The 24,058-nt window shown below is 40.2% G+C and overlaps 1 protein-coding gene across 6 annotated transcripts in view; it reads left to right on the plus strand.

The window, feature by feature from the left end:
* Positions 1-24,058, plus strand: part of ANO4 (anoctamin 4) — a 96,485-nt gene that overhangs the window by 56,061 nt on the left and 16,366 nt on the right. For all 6 annotated transcript variants that reach the window (XM_056845828.1, XM_056845826.1, XM_056845827.1 and 3 more), the window contains 9 exons: positions 2,195-2,301; positions 2,899-2,954; positions 4,393-4,514; positions 11,853-11,987; positions 12,806-12,902; positions 14,042-14,102; positions 16,878-16,960; positions 18,677-18,817; positions 22,346-22,510. In XM_056845828.1, coding sequence (XP_056701806.1) covers positions 2,195-2,301; positions 2,899-2,954; positions 4,393-4,514; positions 11,853-11,987; positions 12,806-12,902; positions 14,042-14,102; positions 16,878-16,960; positions 18,677-18,817; positions 22,346-22,510 — 967 coding nt within the window. The remainder of the gene's footprint in view (positions 1-2,194; positions 2,302-2,898; positions 2,955-4,392; positions 4,515-11,852; positions 11,988-12,805; positions 12,903-14,041; positions 14,103-16,877; positions 16,961-18,676; positions 18,818-22,345; positions 22,511-24,058) is intronic.

Raw genomic sequence — 24,058 nt, forward strand, 5'->3', positions numbered from 1 at the left:
CCATACATTGCTTTTAGTGTTTGCTAGTTTACAAGTGACTTTATGGTAACACAATGTGTTTTTTTCAATTACATGGATTTTTTTTTGTTCTTAGTGTTTTTAATTGTTGCTCACTAAATCAACACGAGTTTCATAAATTAAGTAGGATAAAAGTTTTTGCTTATCTGTCTATTCTCTTTTACTCTATGACCTTGCATGTATGCACCCTATCTCTTTCTGCCCCCCTCTGCACAGCTGAACCTATCAACACAGACCAAAATCTACAGTTTCAAGTAAAGAAAATAATTTCTAATGGCAGTTTTGACTTACCTGACATTGGGGTGAATGCTGCACCAGAGGACGTTGTAATAATAATGATTTATGATAACTAGAAAAAGCAAAGGAGACCTAAGCAGTTAGTGAACCACTAAAGTCCACTGATTCAAATGGCATGTTTTGATTCTCTCATGTGATTTATGGGAGGACTATTGCTTATCACAATTTGGTCTTTTCATGGGGATTGCAAGGGACAGTGTTCCCCTATAGACAAGAGGTAGGGTGGAAATGGTCAGTGCATGGGGCTGGAATTAGTGTATTTTTTTTATTGTTCTGCCTCCATCTGTAGTAGTTCACCTTGTCACATAACTTTTATTGTATTTAGCCATAGGCCATTACAACAAGAAAAACACCAACACTACTTGGTAGTGGTGAAATGATCATGAACAGGTTTTTGAAAGTAGTATTGATCAGTCCTATATTTTAGAACACTTGATTCACAGATATATGAATGGATCTCAAAGAAATTTGATGGAACTTCTGTTGATTTATCCTGTGGGGCATGAGGATAAATGGGGCGAGGATGCCTATGAGCTACTTTCATTTTCATGCTACGTGAATAACTTTAATATAGTAATTGTTATCATTGGCCTTTTTTCCACTGAAGGTTGGGAACCAGAAGGTTCCTGTGTGGTGCAATACTAGTGTCATGGTGCTGCTTTCAGAAATCCAGGTGGATCCTAGATTATTTCTGGTAAAAAAAAACAATAACTGGGGTCTACTGTAGGGAAGAACAACTTATTATCAGCTATACCATAACAAAAGTGGCAGTGGTTGGTAGGCGTGCCCGGAGATGCAAGTGGACATTGGACAGATAAAAGATGGATCTGTGTCTCTCTTTCAAGTATATGGGGGTGTATTTTTATTGAGAATATTTAATGGAATCCTCACTTAGCATATCACCACTTAGTGTCCTCAATAAATGTAACAGGGAGGCAAAGGACAAAGGGCCAAAACCTAGGTTTGTCCATGTAAATAGACCTTTCAGTAAATCAAGGAGGAGGCACATAGACATTTATTATAGAGCAACATGACATTTGGTCTAAAGCTGAAGTTTGCAACCTGGAAAGTTTCCAGAACACAAATTAATTGGCTGGCTTGTTCCCAGCTGCAGTCAAGTTAGTTCAAGGCTATTTTTTTATATAACACCATGGTGCATTGCTTTTATTCTGTTTGTTAGCTATTGTAAAAGTGATTTGAAATTTCCCAGTTATGGGTTTCACATCAAAGCAATTACTCATCTCTTAGGAGAGTGTTTCTACTGCTTAGCATTTCTTTTAATGGGTAAGATTAAAACTGGATAAAAGAATACCCTGTCATCTGTACTGCATCATCTACCTTTCGGTGTTGTGGTGTAGCCATGCATAATCATCACTCTCTGCATTAGATGTTTGCAATGACACTCAATCGTGAGGTTGTTCCCTAATCCCAAAAGCTTTGTTAGGTCTAATAATGTCATGTTGGCAACTGACATGTCTGAGTCACAGATGTCAAGCATGCCATCCTATCTAATGCATGTTTACTCAGAAGTAAGTCCCACTGGGCTCAGTGGGGCTTATTCCTAATAGTCTGCAGCCTCAGACATGCAACGGTAATTGGTTGCATCCACCAATCACTGTAGCTCAACTAGACAGTGGAAGCTGATGACATTCTCTTAGGCATCCCACAAGCTTTTGTTAACAGTCTAAGAATTTTCCTTTCATGTAAAATGTCTTTGTAACAACCCTGCTGAGCAGAAACTTCACACTGTGATTCATTGACTTATCTTTTCTTGTGTTCTGCTGCTGTTATGTCAGAGATGTCAATGACACTTCCTTGTCGATGCCATTGCGCCATGAATGATAACTATCTTCTTCCCTTGTGATGTTTTCAAAAATAGCTTCATCATCCACAACAAAGACACTTTCTTCAACAACGCTACAAGAACTAGGATTGTCCATCATATTTTACAGAGAGTTAAATACGAAGAAGGAAAAAACAAAATTGGTATGTATAGAACATCAAACAATTTTACCTTTACGTTAGACTCTCCTAGTAACTAGGGTGAGAGCCTAAGGAGCCCCTCAAGTTATTACTTGGCAAGGGTGACTAGCTACTGGGGATATTCACAGCCTTCCTGATTCATGCTTTTTGCACAAATTGAACCCATGTCTTTATTATGCAGTTTCTAATGCCATTTTGTATCAGCTGTATAGAAATGGTATATAAAAAAGAAATGAATCAGGAACACCAACAGTGAAAATGAGCAAAATGAAAATGCTCACAATAACAACATACAAAAACAGAAATGAAAAGGGTGTATTTTCCATCCCTACTTCTACCTGCATCCCAGTCACTTGTATTTCTAAGTTCATAGCTGTGCTACAAATATAGCCCAATTTGCAAGGAACTCTGAGGAAAAGTGTGTGTGAAATAGGGGATTTGTAGATCTTATGCTTTCTCTTTACTTGCGCTACTTCCCATCAATGTCTCACCTTTAAAAACTTTTTAAAAGAATTTCTCATTCTCCTACCAACTTGCAGCCTAATTATATTATAGTAATTCCAGCCCTACCTGTAGTATATTGAATATTTTTGTTTCTAGGTCTGAATCGATTGCTTACTAATGGCTCCTATGAAGCTGCATTTCCTCTTCATGAGGTATCTTTCCACTTTATTTTCTTAGTAGACCCAGTTTCTTTCTCAAATGACTTTTACCATTGATGTCTTCAGTAGCATTAATCTTGATTTTCAGAGATTTAGGGGAGAAGTCAGGTATATGCTCCTTGAGATAAATGAGACCCATGATTTATCACAAATGCTCTTTTGCATAATAAATCTGCTGGCAAAGTCCCTCATAGGGCTGGACTCATGCATGAAAATGTTTCTAATGGTATGCTCAGTTTGGAGTCCCTTTTAAAACTCTAGAGCAGAGGTTCCCAAACTGTGCTCCAAGGAGCACTTGGTGCTCCGCAAAACATCTCCTAGTGCTCCATGAAGACATTGGAAAGAAAAATACTACTGTCATTCAGTTTAGCGTATAGGAGGTAGGTGAAAAATAGTGCTCTGTGATGAGTTTCTCTCCTGAAAAGTGCTCCATGATTCAAAAAGTTTGGGGAACTCTGCTCTAGAGGTTTAACACAAATCACATGAATCATATCTGTAAAGCTCTAGAAAGCTAGTTCACATACAGGAGAGCTAATATTATGTTATCATTCTAGCATTTCCCACCAGAAGATGCATTAGCAGAAACATCATAAAAGTCTCCAAGAGCAATCCCAACATAAAGCATGTTGCAGTAACTAATCCAATAAAGTTACCAGCATATCCCAATATTCAAAGTGCTGTGTTTTGTGGCAGTGAATGATCTCTGCATGTTTTACACACAAAACTATGGTTTGCATGCATGTAGCTGCAAACTCTCATCACTGGTGATTGTCTTAAGAGGTGCAGAGATGTTACATTGGAAAGGCTATACCCATATCCAACAGGGAGTGACCTCTGCAGTGTTACAGTGTGAATGCTTTTGCTGTATAATACTTTATATCCCTTCTTCCTTCCACTATAGAATGCAAGATGTCATACATAAGTTTCCCACCAGCTCTCCTATCTAGGCCCAACTAAGTACATACCTGCTTAGCTTAGCAATATTGCTGTATCATATGCTTTCCAACCATACCTTAATACAACAATGTAATTTTTCATTTGGAGTTTTTGCACATACCTTAACACAGAGTTATGCTGATGCTCCCTGAGCCTCCATTCTCACATATCTAACTAGAAAAAGGTTTATTCCGCCAGATCCCAATTCAGCCTTCTAACCTCTACCACTAGCTTTCTATGTAAAATGTTTTCTTTCTGTGCACATTTTTCTCTGGTAGGCTGTAGCACCCCCTCTGACATGCCAGCCAAGGGTTATCTGAGCAATAGCAATATAAAAACAACTGTATGTATTTAGAATTAACTTTGTGGGAAAATAGTTTCTGATAATTGTGTATCTGGAACTGGCTTATTACATGGCTTATACATTAAAAAGAAATTATCTTTTCTGGTAATGAACGTTTCTTAACCAATTTCACCTTAACCATATGTATTTTAGGGTAGTTTCAGAAGTAAAAAGTCCATAAGAACTCATGGGGCGGAAAACCACAGGCATCTGCTTTATGAGTGCTGGGCATCGTGGGGAGTTTGGTATAAATACCAGCCTTTGGATCTTGTACGGTAAAACCTTTTAAAAAAACAATTCTTACATATATATTATATGATGTGTATATGAAATCAGCACATACCGTGGTGGGGAAATGTATGGTGGTTCCCTCCCCACCCCATCCCATCTCATTGTATGTATTTACATATGTCTTGGCCATGTGAATGATTCTCGGGTATTCAAACCAGAGGCTTGCCCTGCAGTTTTAAAAAAGCAGGTTGAACCACTCACAAGGTCAGGATCCATGTTGGATGTCTACCTGAATGAGTGGTGCCTTCAACAGTAACCTTGTAGAAGGAGAAGAAGAGTTGGTATTTATACCCTGCTTTTCTATACCTTTAAGGAGTCTCAATGCAGCTAACAATCACCTTCCCTTCCCCTCCCCACAACAGACACCTTGTGAGGTAGGTGGGACTGAGTTCTGAGAGAACTGTGACTGACCCAAGATCACCCAGCAGGCTTCATGTGGAGGAGTGGGGAATCAAACCCGGTTCTCCAGATTAGAGTTTGCTGCTGTTAACCATTATACCATGTTGGCTCAAGTGTGCTAAGTGTTAAAAAAATTTTTGGGTGGTGGCCATAACAGACTAGATTTCTGGCACATGGCACATTTCTGGTAAAATTGCCAACTTCCAGGTACTAGCTGGAGATCTCCTGCTATTACAACTAATCTCCAGCCAACAGAGATGAGTTCACCTGGAGAAAATGGCCGCTTTGGCAATTGGACTCTATGGCGTTGAAGTCCCTCCCCTCTCCAAACCCCACCCTCCTCCGGCTCAACCCCAAAAACCTCCCACTGGTTGCGAAGAGGGACCTGGCAACCCTAATTTCTGGCAATAACAGACTAAATTTCTGGATAGAGTTGCCAGGTCCTGCCTGGTCACTGGTGGGGTGGGGGTTAGGGTTGCCAGGTCCCTCTTAGCCACCAGCAGGAGGGTTTTAGGGCGGAGCCTGAGGAGGGCAGGGTTTGGGGAGGGGAGGGACTTCAATGCCATAGAGTCCAATTGCCAAAGCAGCCATTTTCTCCAGGTGAACTGATCTCTATCAGCTGGAGATCAGTTGTAATAACAGGAGATCTCCAGCTAGTACCGGGAGGTTGGCAACCCTAGTGGGGGTGGGGGTGGGAGGGTGCGGTTGCCAGCTCCAGGTTGGGAAACTCCTGGTGATTTGGGGGTGGAGCCTGGAGAGGACTGGGACCTCAGTGTGGTACAATGCCATAGAACCCACCCTCCAAAGCAGCCATTTTCTCCAGGGGAACTGATCTGTGTAGTCGGGAGATGAGCTGTAATTCCGGGGAATCCCCAGGTCCCACCTGGAAGCTGGTATCCCTATTTCTGGCACAATTCACATGGCAACCTGGAATGGCATCTTGCCTTCAGAAGGACTGCAGAATGAAGTCACAAGTCTGAACACAATATCCTTAGTGGGGGAAAAACCAGTGGCTTGCGTCCCAATCCTAAATTTTGGAATGCCAGCACTTAAGTGCTGAGGATGAAGAATGCCAACCCTTCTGCCAGCCCTTCGTCACTGAATGCAATGTTGCCTCTGCATTGCAGGCAAATATGCCAGCACTAGTGGCTAGGATTGGGGTGTCATCAAAGAAAGTGTTTTTCTGGAGACTTAGAAGGATATTTCTAAGTATAAAAGTTCATAGACATTTACCTGGAACCATTAGATAACTAAAGAAACAAACAAGCAACCTCATACCTTCGTAATATTTTAGGATAGAATATTTTTAAGAGAGAATATTCACTAAAGAGTAACAGTTAAAGGAGTTTGCTCGATGAGCAGTTTTGCTGAAGTAAGCCACAACATGATCAGCTTTGAAATTCTTTCATTCATTTTGGAATCCTTCAAATGATTCTGTTTCACCTATGCTCTGTACCACAGTGAGATTTTCCCAGGGTCAAGCTGAATACCGCTATAGAAAGTTAAATACTATATAGTATTCAAGTTAAATACTATTTAGAAATTGCTATATGCATCCTGTTATGGTAATGGATGATCATTATCAGCAACCAGAAATTTCCACTCCAGAGTTCTGGCCACTGGATCATTCCATCTCTTGGTTATGTGGGAATATGTTTTTAAAACTGTCTATAGCTGCAAACAGAAATTGTTTTGTGACAACAATTGGTCTCAGAGGTATTTTAGCATCCCTTTTATTGTATTTTGCTTTCTTCAGATGACGATATTGATTCATTCCCTCTGTGTAGAAAAAAGAATCAGAATTGTATGGGTGTCTGTGAATTATGTTAGCAATAAATGTTGTTACATTACCCTGGCATTATTCCCTTGTAGTAGCATTTACTTCTATTTGTTTGTGCTCTAAGATATCAATCAGGCTTGAGTGGCATGTATAAACATCCACATTTTCTTGGTTTCCAAAGTTCCAGTGGGAGGGGAGGGACACATACTCAAGATCACATAACACAGCACACTTAAAAAACACAAATTCGTTTGACAATGCATGTTTGTCCATGGAGTAGTGTTGTACAAATTTGTTTTAGGCTCTTTTATATGTCTACCTGTGCTGGTCATTGACTGTAATAAAGATCTAATCTAATTGCTTTAGGCAATATGAGATTTTTCAGGAAGACCCAAGTACCAGATTCACTGTTGGCCTGGTAAAACCTTGGATTTATGAAATACACAAGGCACCATGGTAATTTAGAATAATGGTGTTTAGAATGTATAATTTGTAGGATTCTGAAGGGAACTTGCTTTATGACCACTACTCAAGTCATGATCAGATAGAATATCTTTTAAGAGAGATCAAGGAGTGATTGAGCCCCAGAGACTAATCCAGCCTGTCACCTGTTTCCTATATGAAGGTCTATGAGACCATATTGCTAGAGTACTAAAAAAGCTTGTACCACTATTGTTTACATGCCTTTTCTCTAGCAATAAAACTGAAGTCTTAAATGTGCAATGCTATCAATCTGGCACACTCCACTAATTAATTTTAGTTTAATCACACCAGCTGGCCATGAAAGTTGCCAGAAATAAACAATGAAACAAAGTGGGTGAATGGAGCTGCACAGTTTGGCGTGTGTGTGTACCCTTGAAATGATGTGATGTATGTGGGTTCTTCACAAAGCATATATCAACACGTTTTCTGAAAGAGTCTGGTTAATCTCTTTTCTGCCTGAATGTTGGTTTACTTTACAAGCTGTTGTTACAGGAACAATTCAAAAGGCACTTATATATGGAGACAAAATGGAGGGGGAACTTTACCCCCCCCCCCAATTGGATCTCTTTGTAGACTGCATGGTGCCCACCATATTATGGTAATTCCCAAATATCTTGTCAGGCTCATCTAATCCTCATGGATGATTGTATAGTTGCTAGCAGTATTGTCAACTTGGCAATTAAAGCACATGCAAGATAGACAACATCTGTTGGTGCTTGAATTAATCTGTACATATTGACGTCAGTCTATGGATGAGTGTATCAGATTGTTAAGAATTCTGCTGACCAGTTATTGTCATGATCTTGATTTCTGAGCAAGCTTCCCTTGACAAAAGATGCATCATATGATACTTAAGTTATATCCACAATGAAGTAGAATTCTTGATTGCCCTTCGATCCATTCAGACTGCAACAGGTGATCATGTATTAGTGAACATGGATCTGCAAATCTTTCCTAACTAACAGTGCCTTATTTATTTGATAATCGATTTATTGAATTAATTAACAGTGCAATGCTATGCAAAAGTCTTCCAGCCTAAGCTCATGGGTGTAAACTCTGCATAGAAATGCACTGTGAAAGCTTTTTGATCGATTAAAAAAGATGTCTCAGATTATTCAAGCAGCAGATTTTTAAAAAGGTATTATTTACACATTTTTAAAACCTTCATCTAGCAAGTGGCACTGAATGGTATTGGTAGTGAGGCCACTTAGCATCTTCTAAGCCTCCAGATGCTAATGAAACAGCTGCTAGCTGTGTTATTTTAAAAATTTGGTGATGAGGCCTTGTGAATTCCACTCTCACTAGGATTGCCAACCTCCAGGTATTAGCTAGAGATCTCCTGCTATTACCACTGATCTCCAGCCGATAGAGATCAGTTCACCTGAAGAAAATGGCCACTTTGGCAGTTGGACTCTATTGAAGTCCGTCCTCTCCCTAAACCCTCCCCTCCTCAGGCTCTGCCCCAAAAACCTCCCGCTGGTTGCCAAGAGGGACCTGGCAACCCTAACTCCCACAGAGAGATTAATTTGATGCACCCTTTTCTTTTAGATGCATGGATTAAAGCTGTGCATTGGTACCAGAGATGCTACAAAATCACTGCTTTTTACAGGTGCAGAGTTGGTCAGAGATCTCAAGTAGAGAAAACATGGCCAGCTGGAACAGCTTTAAGTCAAGGAGACAGCAAGGAGAAGCACGAGTGCTTGGAGAGGGTAGCAGCCACATAAGGAAAACTCGGCTGATTGTATTGCATCTACTTTGCTTCACAGTTTTAAATTATAGACTTGGATTCTCAAGTAGGCAATGTAAATACTTGCTGTAAATCTCATAGGCTTTTCAAGCTTTTCTTCTGACTAGAGCAGACAGAGATTACTATTCAGTATGTTAGCCAAGCAATTAGGCCAGAAGGTTCTGTCTTGCTGCAAAGGCAAAGATCTATGACTATTGCCAGGTTTTTGAGCGTTGCCAGCTCCACTTCCCTCATCACAAAGGAGAGTGTTACACATTTATCTCTTTATCCAGAAGACTCACAGGGCCTTCTGAGGGGCAGCAGGATACACCGTTTTACCACATCTGGCATTTGGTATAGCTAAGTCAAATGTCACTATAGGTCAAGCTCCCTCACACAGTTTGCAAAATACACTGTATGTACCAGTGGTGCACAAGGAATTGCAGCAGGGTGGAACTGCTTGAAAATCCTATCCATCCCACCTCCTGGGTTTTCTAAGCCTTTGGAGACTTGAGCTGGCTGATTTTTCCTTTCCCCACTCCTCTCCCCCTTAACTGAATCTCAGCTGTTTTCAGCTGGAGCACTTTCACTCCTCATCAGCTGATTGTAAAACTTTGTTTCTTTTTTCAGTGGGTTAATTGACAAAATCGTATTTTTCTGATTACTTGGGGAGTCCCCGTAGTAGGTAGAGACCGCTACCTTGTCTATGGGTGGGTGACCCTGTTTGTGCTGCTTTCGTCACCCACACAGGGGCCATCCATTTTATTATTAGATATTGTGGATGAAGCTGGTGCAAGCAGATGTCGGTTGGACTGCCATATAGTCTAGAATAGATGATTTATTCACTTAAGGCCAGTCATTGCCCCTTAATTTTACACTAACAAAATATCCACCATTCTGATGGGAAGGGTGCCTGTGGTGACCGGAAGTATACATGGAGTGTGTGTGTTGTAGTGCCCTTCTATACATTTTATGCACACAGACACACAACCAGAGGCCTATTGAGGCCAGACCTTTCACCATTTGGAATTGAGTGCAAGTAGGGTTGCCCAGTCCCCCTTGGCCACTGGCGGGGGGTGGGAGCATAGGGTTGCTAGCTCCAGGTTGGGAAATTCCTGGATGTTTGAGGATAGAGCCTGGGGGAGGCAGGGACCTCCGTGGGGTACAGTGCCATATAGTCCACCCTCCAAAGCATCTGTTTTCTCCAGGGAAACTGTAGTCTGGAGATGAGCTGTAATTCCACGGGATCCCCTGGCCCCACCTGGAGGCTGGCATCCCTAGGTGCAAGTTTTATTCCTGTTCTGTTTTTGGCTCATTCTCAAATGATTAAATTACAACAATTACCTTATAAAGTAGAATGTCTGGAGAGTCTATTGTTTTGTTGGTTAAATCTGCCCCTGGGAACCAAAGAGTTTGGTATAAGGATCAAATGTTACCTCCTCTCAGTTTAATCCCAGATCTTAGCCACGTGTATTAATCAAGTTAGTTAACATTGTATCTGAGAGAAAGCCTCTAGGCAAAGGGAGAAAAGGAAAACAAAAAACAAATGTCCCCTGATTTACTAATTATTGGATATGTTTCTTTGATAGATCCCGATGGGAACCCCTGAAAACAAAGCTCTGCTTCAGCCATTAATCTGTATGTCCCCTACCCTAGTTTCTAGTTTATGTTTGTCCCTAGTTTATCTGTATGTCCCTACCCTAGTTTCTAGTTTATCTGTATGTCCTTAGTTTATCTGTATATCCCTACCCTAGTTTCTAGTTTATCTGTATGTCCCTAGTTTATTTGTATGTCCCTACCCTAGTTTCTAGTTTATCTGTATGTCCCTACCCTAGGTTCTAGTTTATCTGTATGTCCCTAGTTTATCTGTATGTCCCTACCCTAGTTTCTATTTCTTGATGCATGAGGATAAAAGACCCTTCCCCCCCCAGCCTTTTATCTTATTTATATTGTCTAACCTGAAGGTAACTTTGTGTTTTCTTTCCTGACAATGAGCCAGGGTAGCCTCACGGAATGTAACGGTAACCATACAAAGTAATTTGAGAAATTTCAATATTTGTATTAATATCTTTTTATCTTTAAATGTATCCAAGATTAGATATTTGGACCTTGCAGGAAATCTTGCTCCTCTCCCTACACAGAATTTGAAATGCCACCCCCCCCACACACACACACATCTTGTATGTTAACCCAGATAATCAACCACCAAAAGACAGCCACATCTATTAATCATGTAAACTTATCCTTAGTTAACATTGTATGAGAGATAAAGTCTCAAGGCAAACGGAGAAGAGAGAATGATACCAAAAATGAATGCCCTGTGAACTATTAATTACTGAATATTATTGAATTATTTTCAATAATGCAAAATTATGCTAGTACATCTCTGTTGGAATTGAACCTTACTTTGAGATATCTTGTACTGAGTGAAATGGATTTTGAAAGAGTTTTTGCACATAAAAAGAGAAAGAAAACATGTTGTACATATAACCCAGTACCCAGCAGCTTTCACTGGTATTCCTTGAAGGCAATAAATTCCCAATAATGTTTGTAATGAAGCACTTTCATGGAATTTTTAAAAAAACACTAATGTCCTAATTTTAGTCCTACTACCCTAATTTTAGTCCTACTACCCCAAGAATGTCCCTTTATGCTAACAACCAGTACTAAAAATATTACAGGAAATTGTGATCTATAACCAGGGTTGCCAACCTCCAGGTACTAGCTGGAGGTCTGCTATTACAACTGATCTCTAGCTAATAGAGATCAGTCTACCTGGAGAAAATGGCCGTTTGGCAATTGTACTCTATGGCATTGGAGCCCCTCCTCTCCCCAAACCCCGCCCTCCTCAGGCTCTGCCCCAAAACCTCCCACCACTTGCAAAGAGGGACCTGGCAACACTATCTATAACCTTGTTACATTGTGTTTTTGCAGACGGTATTTTGGTGAGAAAATTGGCTTGTACTTTGCCTGGTTAGGCTGGTACACAGGAATGCTCTTTCCAGCTGCCTTTATTGGACTGTTTGTCTTTTTGTATGGAGTCGCCACACTGAGCCACTGCCAAGTCAGGTAAAGTACAAACATTGCTATTAATTAATAATTTATCTCATTAACTTCCAGGACTGCTGTAAGTATTTTGGTGCCTGCTCTGAAAGCCAGTTGCAAACTCTTCTTTTGAGTGCACTTCCTTTTCTCCCTTCTTAATTACTGTCACAAACAGAACCAGATTATGTCTAGCTGTTCTTTATAAACATCCAAAACGATATGTATTATGAACTGTTGAGAACAGAAAGAGCTTTGTTAACAGCTTTACTACTCTGACACCCATCACATCTCTCATCCTTGCCCAGATACTTTCTCTACTTGGTTCCATTTTGCTTCCTTGAATAGTTCTTTTCCCCCTTTTCCTGTCATGCCCTAGCAACATAAGGCAAGCAGTCCATATGATTCTCTGTATATACCAGAAAAAGAAATTTCTCAAAGAATTCCAACCTATTAAACTTAATATGCTGAAAGGTTATGCATCTTGTGACTGGTTCTCATGTTCAGATTTCTCTTTACTGATTAAGTGGTGACTTGAACATTATAAATTAGTCATCCTGGATCAAACTCTACATATATTATTAAATACAATGCTTAACAATGATGTGTTTATTCACGTAGTTGCAAGTCAATAAATGTTGAATAATTAAGTGATGAACACATATGTGGGAACCATTTTTTCATGCCTGAGGTAAACATGTCATGTTCCAAATTGTACTGTTTCAAATATAGGAAGACAGGCAAGACTTTCTCATCCACCTCACCCCATCTCATTCTTTAAATTGCATAAGGTCTTTTAATTACATTAGTTATAAATTAATGTATTAATTGTTATTTTTTTCCAGTAAAGAAGTCTGCCAAGCTACAAACATTATAATGTGTCCTATATGTGATAAATTCTGCCCCTTCATGAAGTTGTCAGACAGCTGTGTTTATGCCAAGGTAAAAATTCAAAATGTCTTTTCAACAGTCATTCCTGTTTTATTTAATAGCATGAGAAAATATTATTTGCTTTCTTCTTAAGACTTCCAAAGGCATTACATTTAATTCAGCTGTAAGTGGGTACATTGTCTAAGGACTTGTAACTGCTGTGGGAATTGAAATATTAAGATTACAACACCAAGCACAATATTGTAGTAAGAATGTTGTTTGGTATACATGTATGTAATTGGTAGTTAAGTTCAGAGGGTAAACTCTGTAGTGGAATAGAGTCTCTGAGAAAGGAGATGATTGAATTTTTTTGAAATCTTGACATTTTGAAATTTCAAAGAGTTTATGGCTCATTATTTCTCATAAAAACTAGGGTTGTGCAAAACTTTTTTGGTAAATTTCGGGTTTATTGGGCCTGATTTTTTTCAGGAAACCTGAAATAAGCTGAATACCCATAGTCGTAAATATGGGCATTCGGCTTATTTTCAGATTTCCTGAAAAAATTCAGCCCTGGAGGTGGCCATTTTTTGAGGTAGAGCCCTCAAATTCACAGCATAGCTTGAAGGGACTCTCCTTGCACAAACCCCAAGGTTTGGTGAAGACTGGGTCAGGGGTCCATTTTTATGGGGTTTGGAAGGGGTTGCCCCTCTCCTCCATAGAGAAATATTGTGAAGTTTGCAGTGATTCTCTATGGAGGTGGGCGACCAATTCCAGACCCCATAAAATCGGATCCCCTGATCCAATCTTCACCAAACTTCAGGAGTTGTGCAAGGAGAGTCCCTTCAAGCTACGCTATGAATTTGGGGACTCTACCTCAAAAAATGACACACCCCGGGGAGAATTTTAAAAATACTTACATGTTAGACTTGTAAGTAATGGCCGCCGTCTGCGTCCTTCCTTAAGACACTAATTTTCCAATGGTTAATTGCAGGCGTACAATCAATCATGGTAAAACTCAATTTGTAATGGCTGCTTCCTTTCTTTCTTAAGAGTCGTGGGAATGGTGAAAAATTTCCCTCAGAAGTGCTGGAATTCCTACCCATTAAACACCCTTGCAATTTAAGCAGATTTCCTGAGCAGAATATACGCCTCACTTTTTCAAAATGCTTTACAATTTAAAATGAAACGTTAAACTGGTTTCCTTTCTACAGGTAACACATCTTTTTGACAATGGAGCAACAGTCTTTTTTGCTGTTTTCATGGCAGTGTGGGGTAAGTCCTGAACTGAGGATAGAACATGTCAATATTTTTTCAGCTTTTCAGATTACAGATTTTTCTTCCTAGGGCTTTTCTCAGGTTTAAACAAAGATCTGTCTTATCTGTTCATGGCTCCAATCTCTGGATTTAAGTATCAACAGATTTGGCCATGTTGAGAATTATATATTTTGAAAATTCTGTGACCATTTTGCACATTTTCAGAGGCAAGCCAAAATTTGTCATCGAGCCTCCACAGAGTTGCCAGTTCCAGGTTCGGAAATTCCTAGAAGTTTGGGGATGGGAGGTAGGATTTGGGGAGGGGCCTCAGCAAGGTATAATGTCGTAGAATTGACCCTCCAAAGCAGCCATTTTCTCCAGGGGAACTGATCTTTGTAGTCGGAAGATCAGGTGTAATTCTAGGAGATATCCAGGCCCCATCTGGAGGCTGGCAACCCAAGCCTCCTCCCCTATCTTACCCTGTTCCTCCTCCTCCCTCCTAACCTCATGATCCATCTGCAAGACAATCTATTTTTTTTCCCAGTCCACAATTTGAGAAACATTGTGCTAAACTACAGGAGGAGACAGGATCAGGGAGTTTTCCCTTCAACACTAAATATGTTCCATAGTTTTTAGGATAGGCTTTGGAGGTGACATAAGCTTCATAAATAAATAAACTTTTTTCACATTTGCAGGTCACAATTCCTAATTAACAGTTATTCAGAAAAAGTGCCCAATGTTTTCATGCAATTGATAGCCAAAGTCTATTAATTTCATGAATACATATATGCAAATTAACTACAGATTTCTAGCGTATTTGTGCTCAATTATCTACTACTACAGTCCATAATTGTTTTAGTGGAATTAGATCTGCTTCCTGAAAACGTAGTGAAATCATATTTTTCTGATAATGAAGCTCTGTCTTGCCCTTTCAAAACACATCCTGCTGAGATGAAATATTCTGCAGAGTTTGTACAAACCTGCCTGTATGGCTGAACACAGTCGGATCTTGCTCAGGCAATTTACAGATGCAGTGTTTAGTTCAGGAATAATCTTAGATCTGTAAAAGTTAGTCATTGTACATTTCCATTGTGTATTTATAGTTCCCCAAAGGAGGCAAAATGCTGTTGCAAAGAAGCCAAGATAGCATTTCTCCTTCCACCTACCTCTATGAATTTAGAACTCCACTTTAGATAGATACATTTTTTAAAAAATCTGTTAATGCAGTGTTATGAGTGTTAATGAGTGTCTCCCGTAGACACATGTCTGTGTGAATATGGCCCACTTTCCCATCTGAGCCCAGATCCATAGTAAAATATCCTGACCATAAAGAAACTACTTCCCTTCTGCTGCCTCTCAAGCCAAGCCTAAATTCTGGCTTAAGTTCTATAACTGGCTTAATGAATCCTTGTATCTAGAAAGTGACCAACCCAGAAGTAATAATGGATTGTGTCTAAAGGTTGAGGCCCTGCTACAAGCTTGGAAAAGACACTGAGATCATCTGGATAGAGTGGGAAACAATTTAGTAAGGAGAATAAATAACCAATTCTGGGCTGGAGAATTAGCACTCTCAAATTGTCAAAGCAGTACCAAACAACATCAGTACCAAATCGTAGAAGCTCACTAAAAGAGCCAATCATTCCATACATGCAATGTTATGCATTACTCTACTCAAGAGGGAAGGCAAGAGGACAGAGATAGAGCAAGAAAGACTGCAAGAAGGCTGTAGTTAAAAATCCTTTGAAGGTCTAAGTTCCAAGGCAGAGGTCCAAGCATCTTGGTAACAAATAAGCCAAGACATGAAAACAAAGACGTGCATGCTATGACAATAGGCATCCAGGTAGCTACACAAACATTGACTTGAAACTAGTCGGAACACACACTTTGGGAAGGGATTCTGTCCTGTTAGTAGAGATTCTTTCCTTGCTTGGGAAAGGGGCAGCTGTTGGGGCTCATTTATGTAACATGGCTGGGCAAGGATGAAAAGAGGGTCATGCAGAGTCCACATAAAGTAGGGGAATAATGGAAGGTGAGTAATGGATGTGTGTTTGGAGGCAGTCTCATTCTGACCCTTGTCAGGCAATCTCAAATTGAAGTTTTGAGACAACTTCTTCAACTGGCTAATTAATCATGGGTTAATGGTCTGAATGCCAGCTACCAGGTGAGGTGAGGCTTCTCAAGGGCACAATTGTTCTACACTAGTTAGTGTGATGGAATTAGGTGTTGTCCTGCTTTCTCCCTTGGCTGTCTGCCTTTTGCTCTGATAAGGTCTGGAGATCTGTCTGACATGAAACATGTAGAGACGCTGGGCAGTGGAGAAATATGAACAAAATGAAGGTGTTTTATAATTAGTGGTACCCTTGCTAATCTGCAGGAACCAGATGCATGTTTTTGGATTGGAAAGAGGGAGCACATAACCATCAAAGGATTTATCTTTTGTTTTAAAAGTAATATTTTATATGGGCAATAAACTTGCTCACTTAAGCTTCATTCATATTTCAGAAGTGGTTGTCTGACAGCAGGGCCTTATGAATATCGTTTGTCCATGAAAAGGTATCCGTTGGTGCAATTAAAGAAAACCGTATAGCATTGTGATGGTATTTGGTAGTAACATGATAATTTGGTTGTGGAAATTGCCATCGAGTCGCAGCCGACTTATGGAAACCCCGTAGGGTTTTCAAGGCAAGAGATGAACAGGGGTGATTTACCATTACCTGCCAATGTGATAATAGGTAGCACATTTTCTTTCCACAGTGTGATGCATTTATTTTTCTTTCCATTTCTTTGCTGTAGCAACAGTTTTCCTCGAGTTTTGGAAGAGAAGACGAGCAGTAATTGCCTATGACTGGGATTTGATAGATTGGGAAGAAGAGGAGGTGTGTGTGGATACATGGCAGGTTTTTTCTGCTATACCAGGAAGAAGATCTAGTGAGGGTGCCTGCAAACAGCCCTTCAAGCTTCAGGGGAGGGGGATTTCCCAGCAAATAACTTGGGTTCCCTGACTTGTTCTTTTTGAGCCTTTCTCAGCCTTGACACTTTGTGTTAGCTGAGCCACTGATGCAGCAGGTGAACACAGTTCCTAAAAATAAAGTCATTAGCAGCTGTGCTACACTATTATGGAGTAACATAGATTCCGTTTGGGGTCCTGACTCTGCAACCTGTGTAAACAGCCAGACTGAGTGCTGACAGCAAGTCTCTTTATAACAACAGGAAATGGAAGAATCCTTTCAGCCATTTTCTGTCAAAAAGTCTCCAAGTCAAGGGGAAGTGGTGATGCTTTTAAAATATTGTATTTCGTCAAAGTATGCCCCATATGTTCAAAAAAGCCTCAAAATTAACAGTTTAATAAAACAAAAGTGCTAACAGATATATTTGGAGTGTGTGCTACAGTATTTGATGCACATTTGGCACTTATAAGTAGCAAATATGCATTGCACCTGTTAAATGCACACAATTTGTAAGTGGCTGGAAGATAGGTACTGTGTTAAATCCTACTGATTTCAATGGCCAAATAAAACATGTGCTTATCTGTCTGGCTGAAATCACTGAAGGTAGCTGGATAGCACCTACAACATTTTGGAATGAGTTGTGTGTGGAACAAAAGACCCGGTGCAAATGCATTGTTCCAACTGGACTGGTTTGTCCCCCACAGGAAAATCCAGTTGCAGGCTATTGTTATAGTATAATGATAGTGCCATTCCCAGCAATGTATAGATGCTGACACGGTGCTCAGTTCCCTGCAGTGCTGACAAGCAGGTTTCTCACCTAATTTTAACAAGTGTGTCCTACATTCAGCTGTTGAGACTATGAGAGGGTGGCTTACAGACGACTTGTGCAGAGGTTGCAAGACTGTCACTTGGCTGAGTTACAAACAACACAGCATCAAGCAGCTATGGAGGGTTCCCTTCTGGAAAAAATACCTTCCTTCAGTAGACAAAGGCTCTCTTAGTAGAAGCAGAACAGTGAACAAATCTCCACCAAGCAATCTCTTTTTCATCGGACTTAGATAAAGAGATTAAGCATGTTTATTCAAATTCTATTAACTCCTACCATCTGCTAACAGCCCTCTAACCTAACCAGACATACCATATTAAAGAATTTGCTGCTGCCATGTTTTGAATCTTCCTGTTTGCACACATCTTTAAATGCCCTTCTTAATTGAAAGCAAAAAACACAAGAAATTATGTTTCTAAGGGTTTAATGTTTTGGTTGTAAATGCTGCTTTGCACAACCGAGAACATCTCCAGAATCACTGCCAAAGCTACTCTGTCCTATGTATGGACTAGTGCAGGGAGCCAGTGACAGCTGTGATCCTTTGTCTTTTAAAAGGGTTTCCGCTGCTACCAGAAACAGTAGAATTCTGAGTTCCCTTCCTCAAGAGCATACTGTTTCCCCCGAAGGTTGAGAACACAGCACTATAGGAATTCCTTCGGGAAAGTTTCTGCTGGTTTCTCTCTGTATATTTTACAGTGTTCCCTGCTTTCCTGGTTAGCTTAAATTGCATACTACTAAAGATTAATTGGTAAACACTGTGAAAAGTTGATGTTTGTGTTTGTCTAATTCTGCTTTAAAACTGTTTCTTTATTCTTTAGGAAGAAATACGGCCCCAATTTGAAGCCAAATACTCCAAGAAAGAGCGAATGAATCCCATATCTGGAAAGCCAGAGCCTTATCAAGCATTTGCAGATAAATGCAGCAGAATTATTGTTTCTGCATCTGGGATATTTTTTATGGTTTGAATTTTTTTAATTCCTTTCAAGATGTCTTAAAAGTAGACTGCATTAGTTGGAAAAATAGGGAGTTTGTACACGTAATTTTGTAGTTGTGTTAAATCATTCCTTCTTTTTAGGATGGTTTATGTCACAACATTATAAGTGCCCACTCTAGTGCATACTTCCTGAATCACATGTACTTGATAATAAGTTCCACTGATTTGAACAAGACTAAGCTACATGTTTGGAGAAAAGCAAATGGTACATTCCTCCTGGGACTATACCGCTTCAGAAGACAGGTACAGAATTTCAAAGCTGAATGATCAGCAGTGCCGAAAATCTCTTGCCCACAGAAAGCTATTAAAGTCTCTGCATCCGGAATATTTCTTGCCTAACCTTAGTATAGACAGATTGATACTATTATTAATCATGTCACTGTAATGCAACAGACCTGTAGGGACAGAGGTACAGTGCCCCACTTAGAGCACTGTTTTACCCTACCTATGTATTTTGTTTAGGACATCAGCTGCCATTTAAAGAATGGAAGCTTGTTTCCGGATACATTTCTGGATGAAAACATAGCAACTGTGATTGTGATCCTGGCAAACTATTCAAAGGGTATTAGAGATAACTTGCAGCAGGAAGGGCCAGCTGTTTGGGGACTGGACTCCTCCAGACGTGGTGTCACTACTCCCACCTGCAAACTGGCTGAAAAATGTCTGGCCCTGGTTAGAACCGTTGCCACCCCAAATAGTGAGAAAGGCTGGCTAGAGCCCTATGTCATAGCAAGGTGCACTGGAGTCCTCCATGCATGTCTAGTGAAGCCAAATGACCATTCCAAGCCTATTCGTAAGTAGGTTGACCACTCCAGCCTGCAATGTGCAAACCTGGTGCAATATTTATGCAAACTCGGGGTCCTCTGAAACTTTTATGGAGCAGAAGCAAGTTGTTCCACTTGTCTGTACTTGCAGCTGGGAAATGTGATTTTATGCCTTAGCTCACAAGTTTCCAGAAAGCTAAACATCTGCAGAAGCAATTCTTGTAGATAAATAGGTTTCTCTGCTTTTGAATATGCTCATGTGTAGAAAATCATAAAGTCTGAAATGCCCTATATTCCAAACGGACAAAGTAAGCATTTGTGTATAAACGTGTACACAAGTTTAAATAAAATGTCTTCTTCAGGACAGTCAATAAGCTGAACTTTGTTTAAAATGTTATTGAAGACCATTGGCCTGATGATGGTACAGAGATGTTTCATCATTGCTTATATTTAAGTCTAAAAAACTAGGCCAACATTTTCTGAAATATTAATCGTTGCCATGTTCAGGGAAAGGGAAATTCCAGGGTAGAGCAACCATTGCAAAGCTGCTTTCCTTTAAGGAAGCACTGCTTCCTCAGCATCTGATCGGGTTCATCTGTGGACAACTCAGGGGGAGGGGGAGGTTGGACTTTGCTGAATAGATGACAGATACAGTCTCTGGCAAGAGGGGAGCAGCCAGGGGGCATGTGTGGCCAGGAAGCAGGCCAAGGAGGTGGTATTGGGAAGAAGAGGAAAAACACAGCACCTGAGAACACCCCTCTCCTCTGCATTGCCACCTTTTGCTCCCCCTGAGGCAACAGAGATTGGACCAGTGGAAGGGCAAGACACTGGTACCCTTCCTGCCCGATATATCAATAAGAATTACTGTTAAATATGTGAAACCCCTCTCCCCATTTGGCAAATGATCTTCAGCATTAAAAAGCTTAAAACAGGAACATTTTTATTTCCGAGAAGAGAACGAACTTTTCAAGCTACTGTGTAATAGTAGTAATAATAATTATTAACCAGTTTTCCACAGTTTGTATGGTGAAAGCAACTTATAAGTGCCACTCAAAAGGCTAGAGGCCAGAGTGCTTACCTCCTTGCTTTGTTTGGTTCTGACTTGTTCTTCTATGGAATGAACTTGGCAAAAAAAAAAAAAACCTTTGCTGTCATTGCTTCATCTCACATATTGACAGCAGCAACACTTTCCATTTAAGTAAGTGCTCCGTCAGATGCAGGTCCCAAACCACTTTGCAAACATCGTACCCTTTGGTCTACAGGGACGGTTTTTATGATACTGACTGCGCCTTAGATCTCTTAAGCCCTCGTTTGGGATTTGAGTTCTTCTTGTGTCATCGTACATCAGTGTTAATTGACTTCGTTGAGAAGGACAGATCACTGTGGCAACGTTTTAAGAGATTTGGTGTACTCAGCATAAAGCCTCATTTCATCAGGAAAGCATATGCGTAAGCCCATCCTTAATCAGGAAGGCAATTAAGCAACTCTTGGTTTAATTGCTTTGCTGAACCAGAGCCTGGTGGAACCTTTCAGAGGAACAGCACAGAGAAAGTCTACAAGGCTACGGACTTTGTTGTGGGTAGAAGGAGAAATCTGCAGGGGGGAGTTCAGTGTTGAAAACCCACCTCAACTACTTCAGAAGAGAAATTCTGAAACATACTTAATTGTCTTTTTAACTACATGTATATCCCATTCTTGCATGAGGGTTCCTAGTGGTTTCCTACTGCTTATTGTAAGGGCTTCTCCATTAAGCAGAATTATCTAATTATGCTAGATAGCCTTGTGGATCCAACTATCATTTTCTTCACATTAATTTGAATAGATTCCTGGGCAGAATAAAGCTGAGTAGGAAAACTTGAAATCCAGTAATGACTAATTATACAAACAAATATAATTATAGTAGATTTTGCATTAATCATTGCCAGCTCCTCCCAAGACATTGCCTGATTTCTGGTTGAGTGGGTATGAAATTGTCTGGGTGCATTTAACTGTTTTTTGTACACCTGGTCTGGACAAAATGGGAAATAAATCTCCACATAGATGACACTGGCAGAAGCAGAGAGGCAAAATCCGGATATAAAATGGGCTAATGACAAATTGCTAATGTTAGCATTGGTGCTGCTCTCAAAAGATGAGGTAATTCAGAAAGCCAACTGAATGGGAAAATGAGAATTGAAAGAATTATGTGAGTATCCCTCTAATTTTATAACTACCCTTCTGGGCATGGTGTAGGGGTCACTGGTGCGGGGGGAGGTAGTTGAATTTCCTGCATTGTGCAGGGGGTTGGACTAGATGACCCTTCCAACTTGGGGTTGGTTCTACCCACGGCGTGGCAGCCACTGTTCACAATGCATTCTAGTTGCAGATCATGTACAAATCGACTTCTTCCATTGATGCCAAAAGGGTGCAAAAAGTCCCTCTTGGAGTGACATGCAAAACGTTTTGCAAGCTCTGTTACAGATGCAGCCCTAGAGACTAGAAGATGGCGCAAGTAGTGGCTGCTGTGAGGGATGCAATTACAATACCCGGCTCTCAGTCCCCACAAGAGAGGCCAATGTTTAAGCCATTGCAAGAAAATCAGAATGGCATAAGTTTGTGGCTTTTCGCTTGAATGTTTGGTTGAAATCTTGGATGAACATTTGCATGAATTCTTCAGAATTGCAGGAGGAATTTGTCGCTACTGGATAACTTTTGGGTGACCTGCCTCTTCTATCCCTTCCACCCCGTAGATCTGTGTGGTCATTGCTGCTGTTTTTGGCATTGTTATTTACCGGGTCGTGACAGTCAGCACTTTTGCTGCCTTTAAGTGGGCTTTAATCAGGAATAACTCTCAGGTTGCAACGACGGGGACTGCAGTCTGCATCAACTTTTGCATCATCATGCTACTGAATGTCGTAAGTGAAGATCATTACCTTTATACGTTTCAGTCAGTTACAATGTGATTGTTTCTCACTGGTTTTTCCAATAGGAAACAGAAGTCCTCTTTAGAATTATTTAGAACTGCCAGATATTATTAGACCAAATTCTGACAGTGGTGGGATTATCCAGTTGCAGTCATTAGAATTAAAGACAAAATGAGTTTTTAAAAAGATTAATGTTTTATAGCTGGAGATTGCAAAACCTAATTATTATTGTTTATTATTATTTGTTTGGCTCTGTAGTCTACAAGGTCTTAAAGAAGAGAAAACACTTTATAAAAACAAGAAATTGTTCTTTATAATTTTGTGTCAAACAATCTATTATTAACCATAAATTGTTATTATGTACAGATGCTGAACAGGGACGTTTTAGGGGTGCTTCATGCATTATCTTTTGAAGTGGTATTAATAGAATGTTTTATGTGATCATCTAGAAACATAATGGATGAATGGTGAGGTGCATGCAGTAGGAAACTAGATCTGAACTTCCTTTGCAGTTTCTGAAGGTTTCCACCCACTTAAGACAGAGTACTTAAGTTTTATATGATTTCATTTGAGACAACATTGGTGTGTGTGTGTTTGCAGAATGCCGTTCTAATCTTTTTAATGCTCAGATTCATTTCTTATCTGTACAAAAAAAAATAGACCTAAAATAACCTTTTATTTGAATGGTATATTAATAAACTGCAACTATGGGGTTAAGGAGCACTAAAGAGGGCACACTTGGCAGTAATTTATTCTCCCATATATTTACCTTGATATGATTAGATGACATGGTTAGCTAACATTCCAGCAACCATCTCCAAAACATTCACTGAAATTGTCTCTGGCTTTATCTTAGAATGCAAAAGCTTGTTAAGATCAGTATTGCTTTCCATCAAAAACACAAACAAGTGGGATTCTCAGTGAAGCTTTTTGGAGTGGTGGACTCTAATCTGGAGAACCAGGTTTGGTTCCCCACTCCTCCACATGAGTGGCGGAGGCTAATCTGGTGAACTGGATTTGTTTTCCCACTCCTACACATGAAGCCAGCTGGGTGACCTTGGGCTAGTCACACTCTCTCAGCCCCACCTACCTCACAGAATGTCTGTTGTGGGGAGGGAAAGGGAAGTTGATTGTAAGCCGGTTTGATTCTTCCTTAAGTGGTACAGAAAGTTGGCATATAAAAGCAACTTCTTCTGCTCCTTAAAATGACAAAATATGCCGATCAACAGGAACAAAAACTTTAGCCACAATCTGAGAGCTCATAGAGTAACACTTCTCCCAAGAATCTTCATGTATATACACCCCCATGCAGCTAGCTGCCTTGTGCATGTAGGAAAAAGTTTCTGCACATGTATCCCGAAATGAATGAGGAGTGGTATATATATACACATGGCCAAAATCCCACAAGTTAGCTATTTGAATGGGGACTGGATTCAGTGACCTTCTTCCCGCTTCCCCACCAAACTACTTTCTTGTAGGGTTCCAGTTGCTGACCTAGTTCTGAATTGGGGAGTGTCTTGTAGCCGGCTTCCTACTGCA

This window comes from Euleptes europaea, chromosome 3 (assembly GCF_029931775.1).
Source record: "Euleptes europaea isolate rEulEur1 chromosome 3, rEulEur1.hap1, whole genome shotgun sequence".
In the NCBI taxonomy this organism is placed as follows: Eukaryota; Metazoa; Chordata; class Lepidosauria; order Squamata; family Sphaerodactylidae; genus Euleptes; species Euleptes europaea.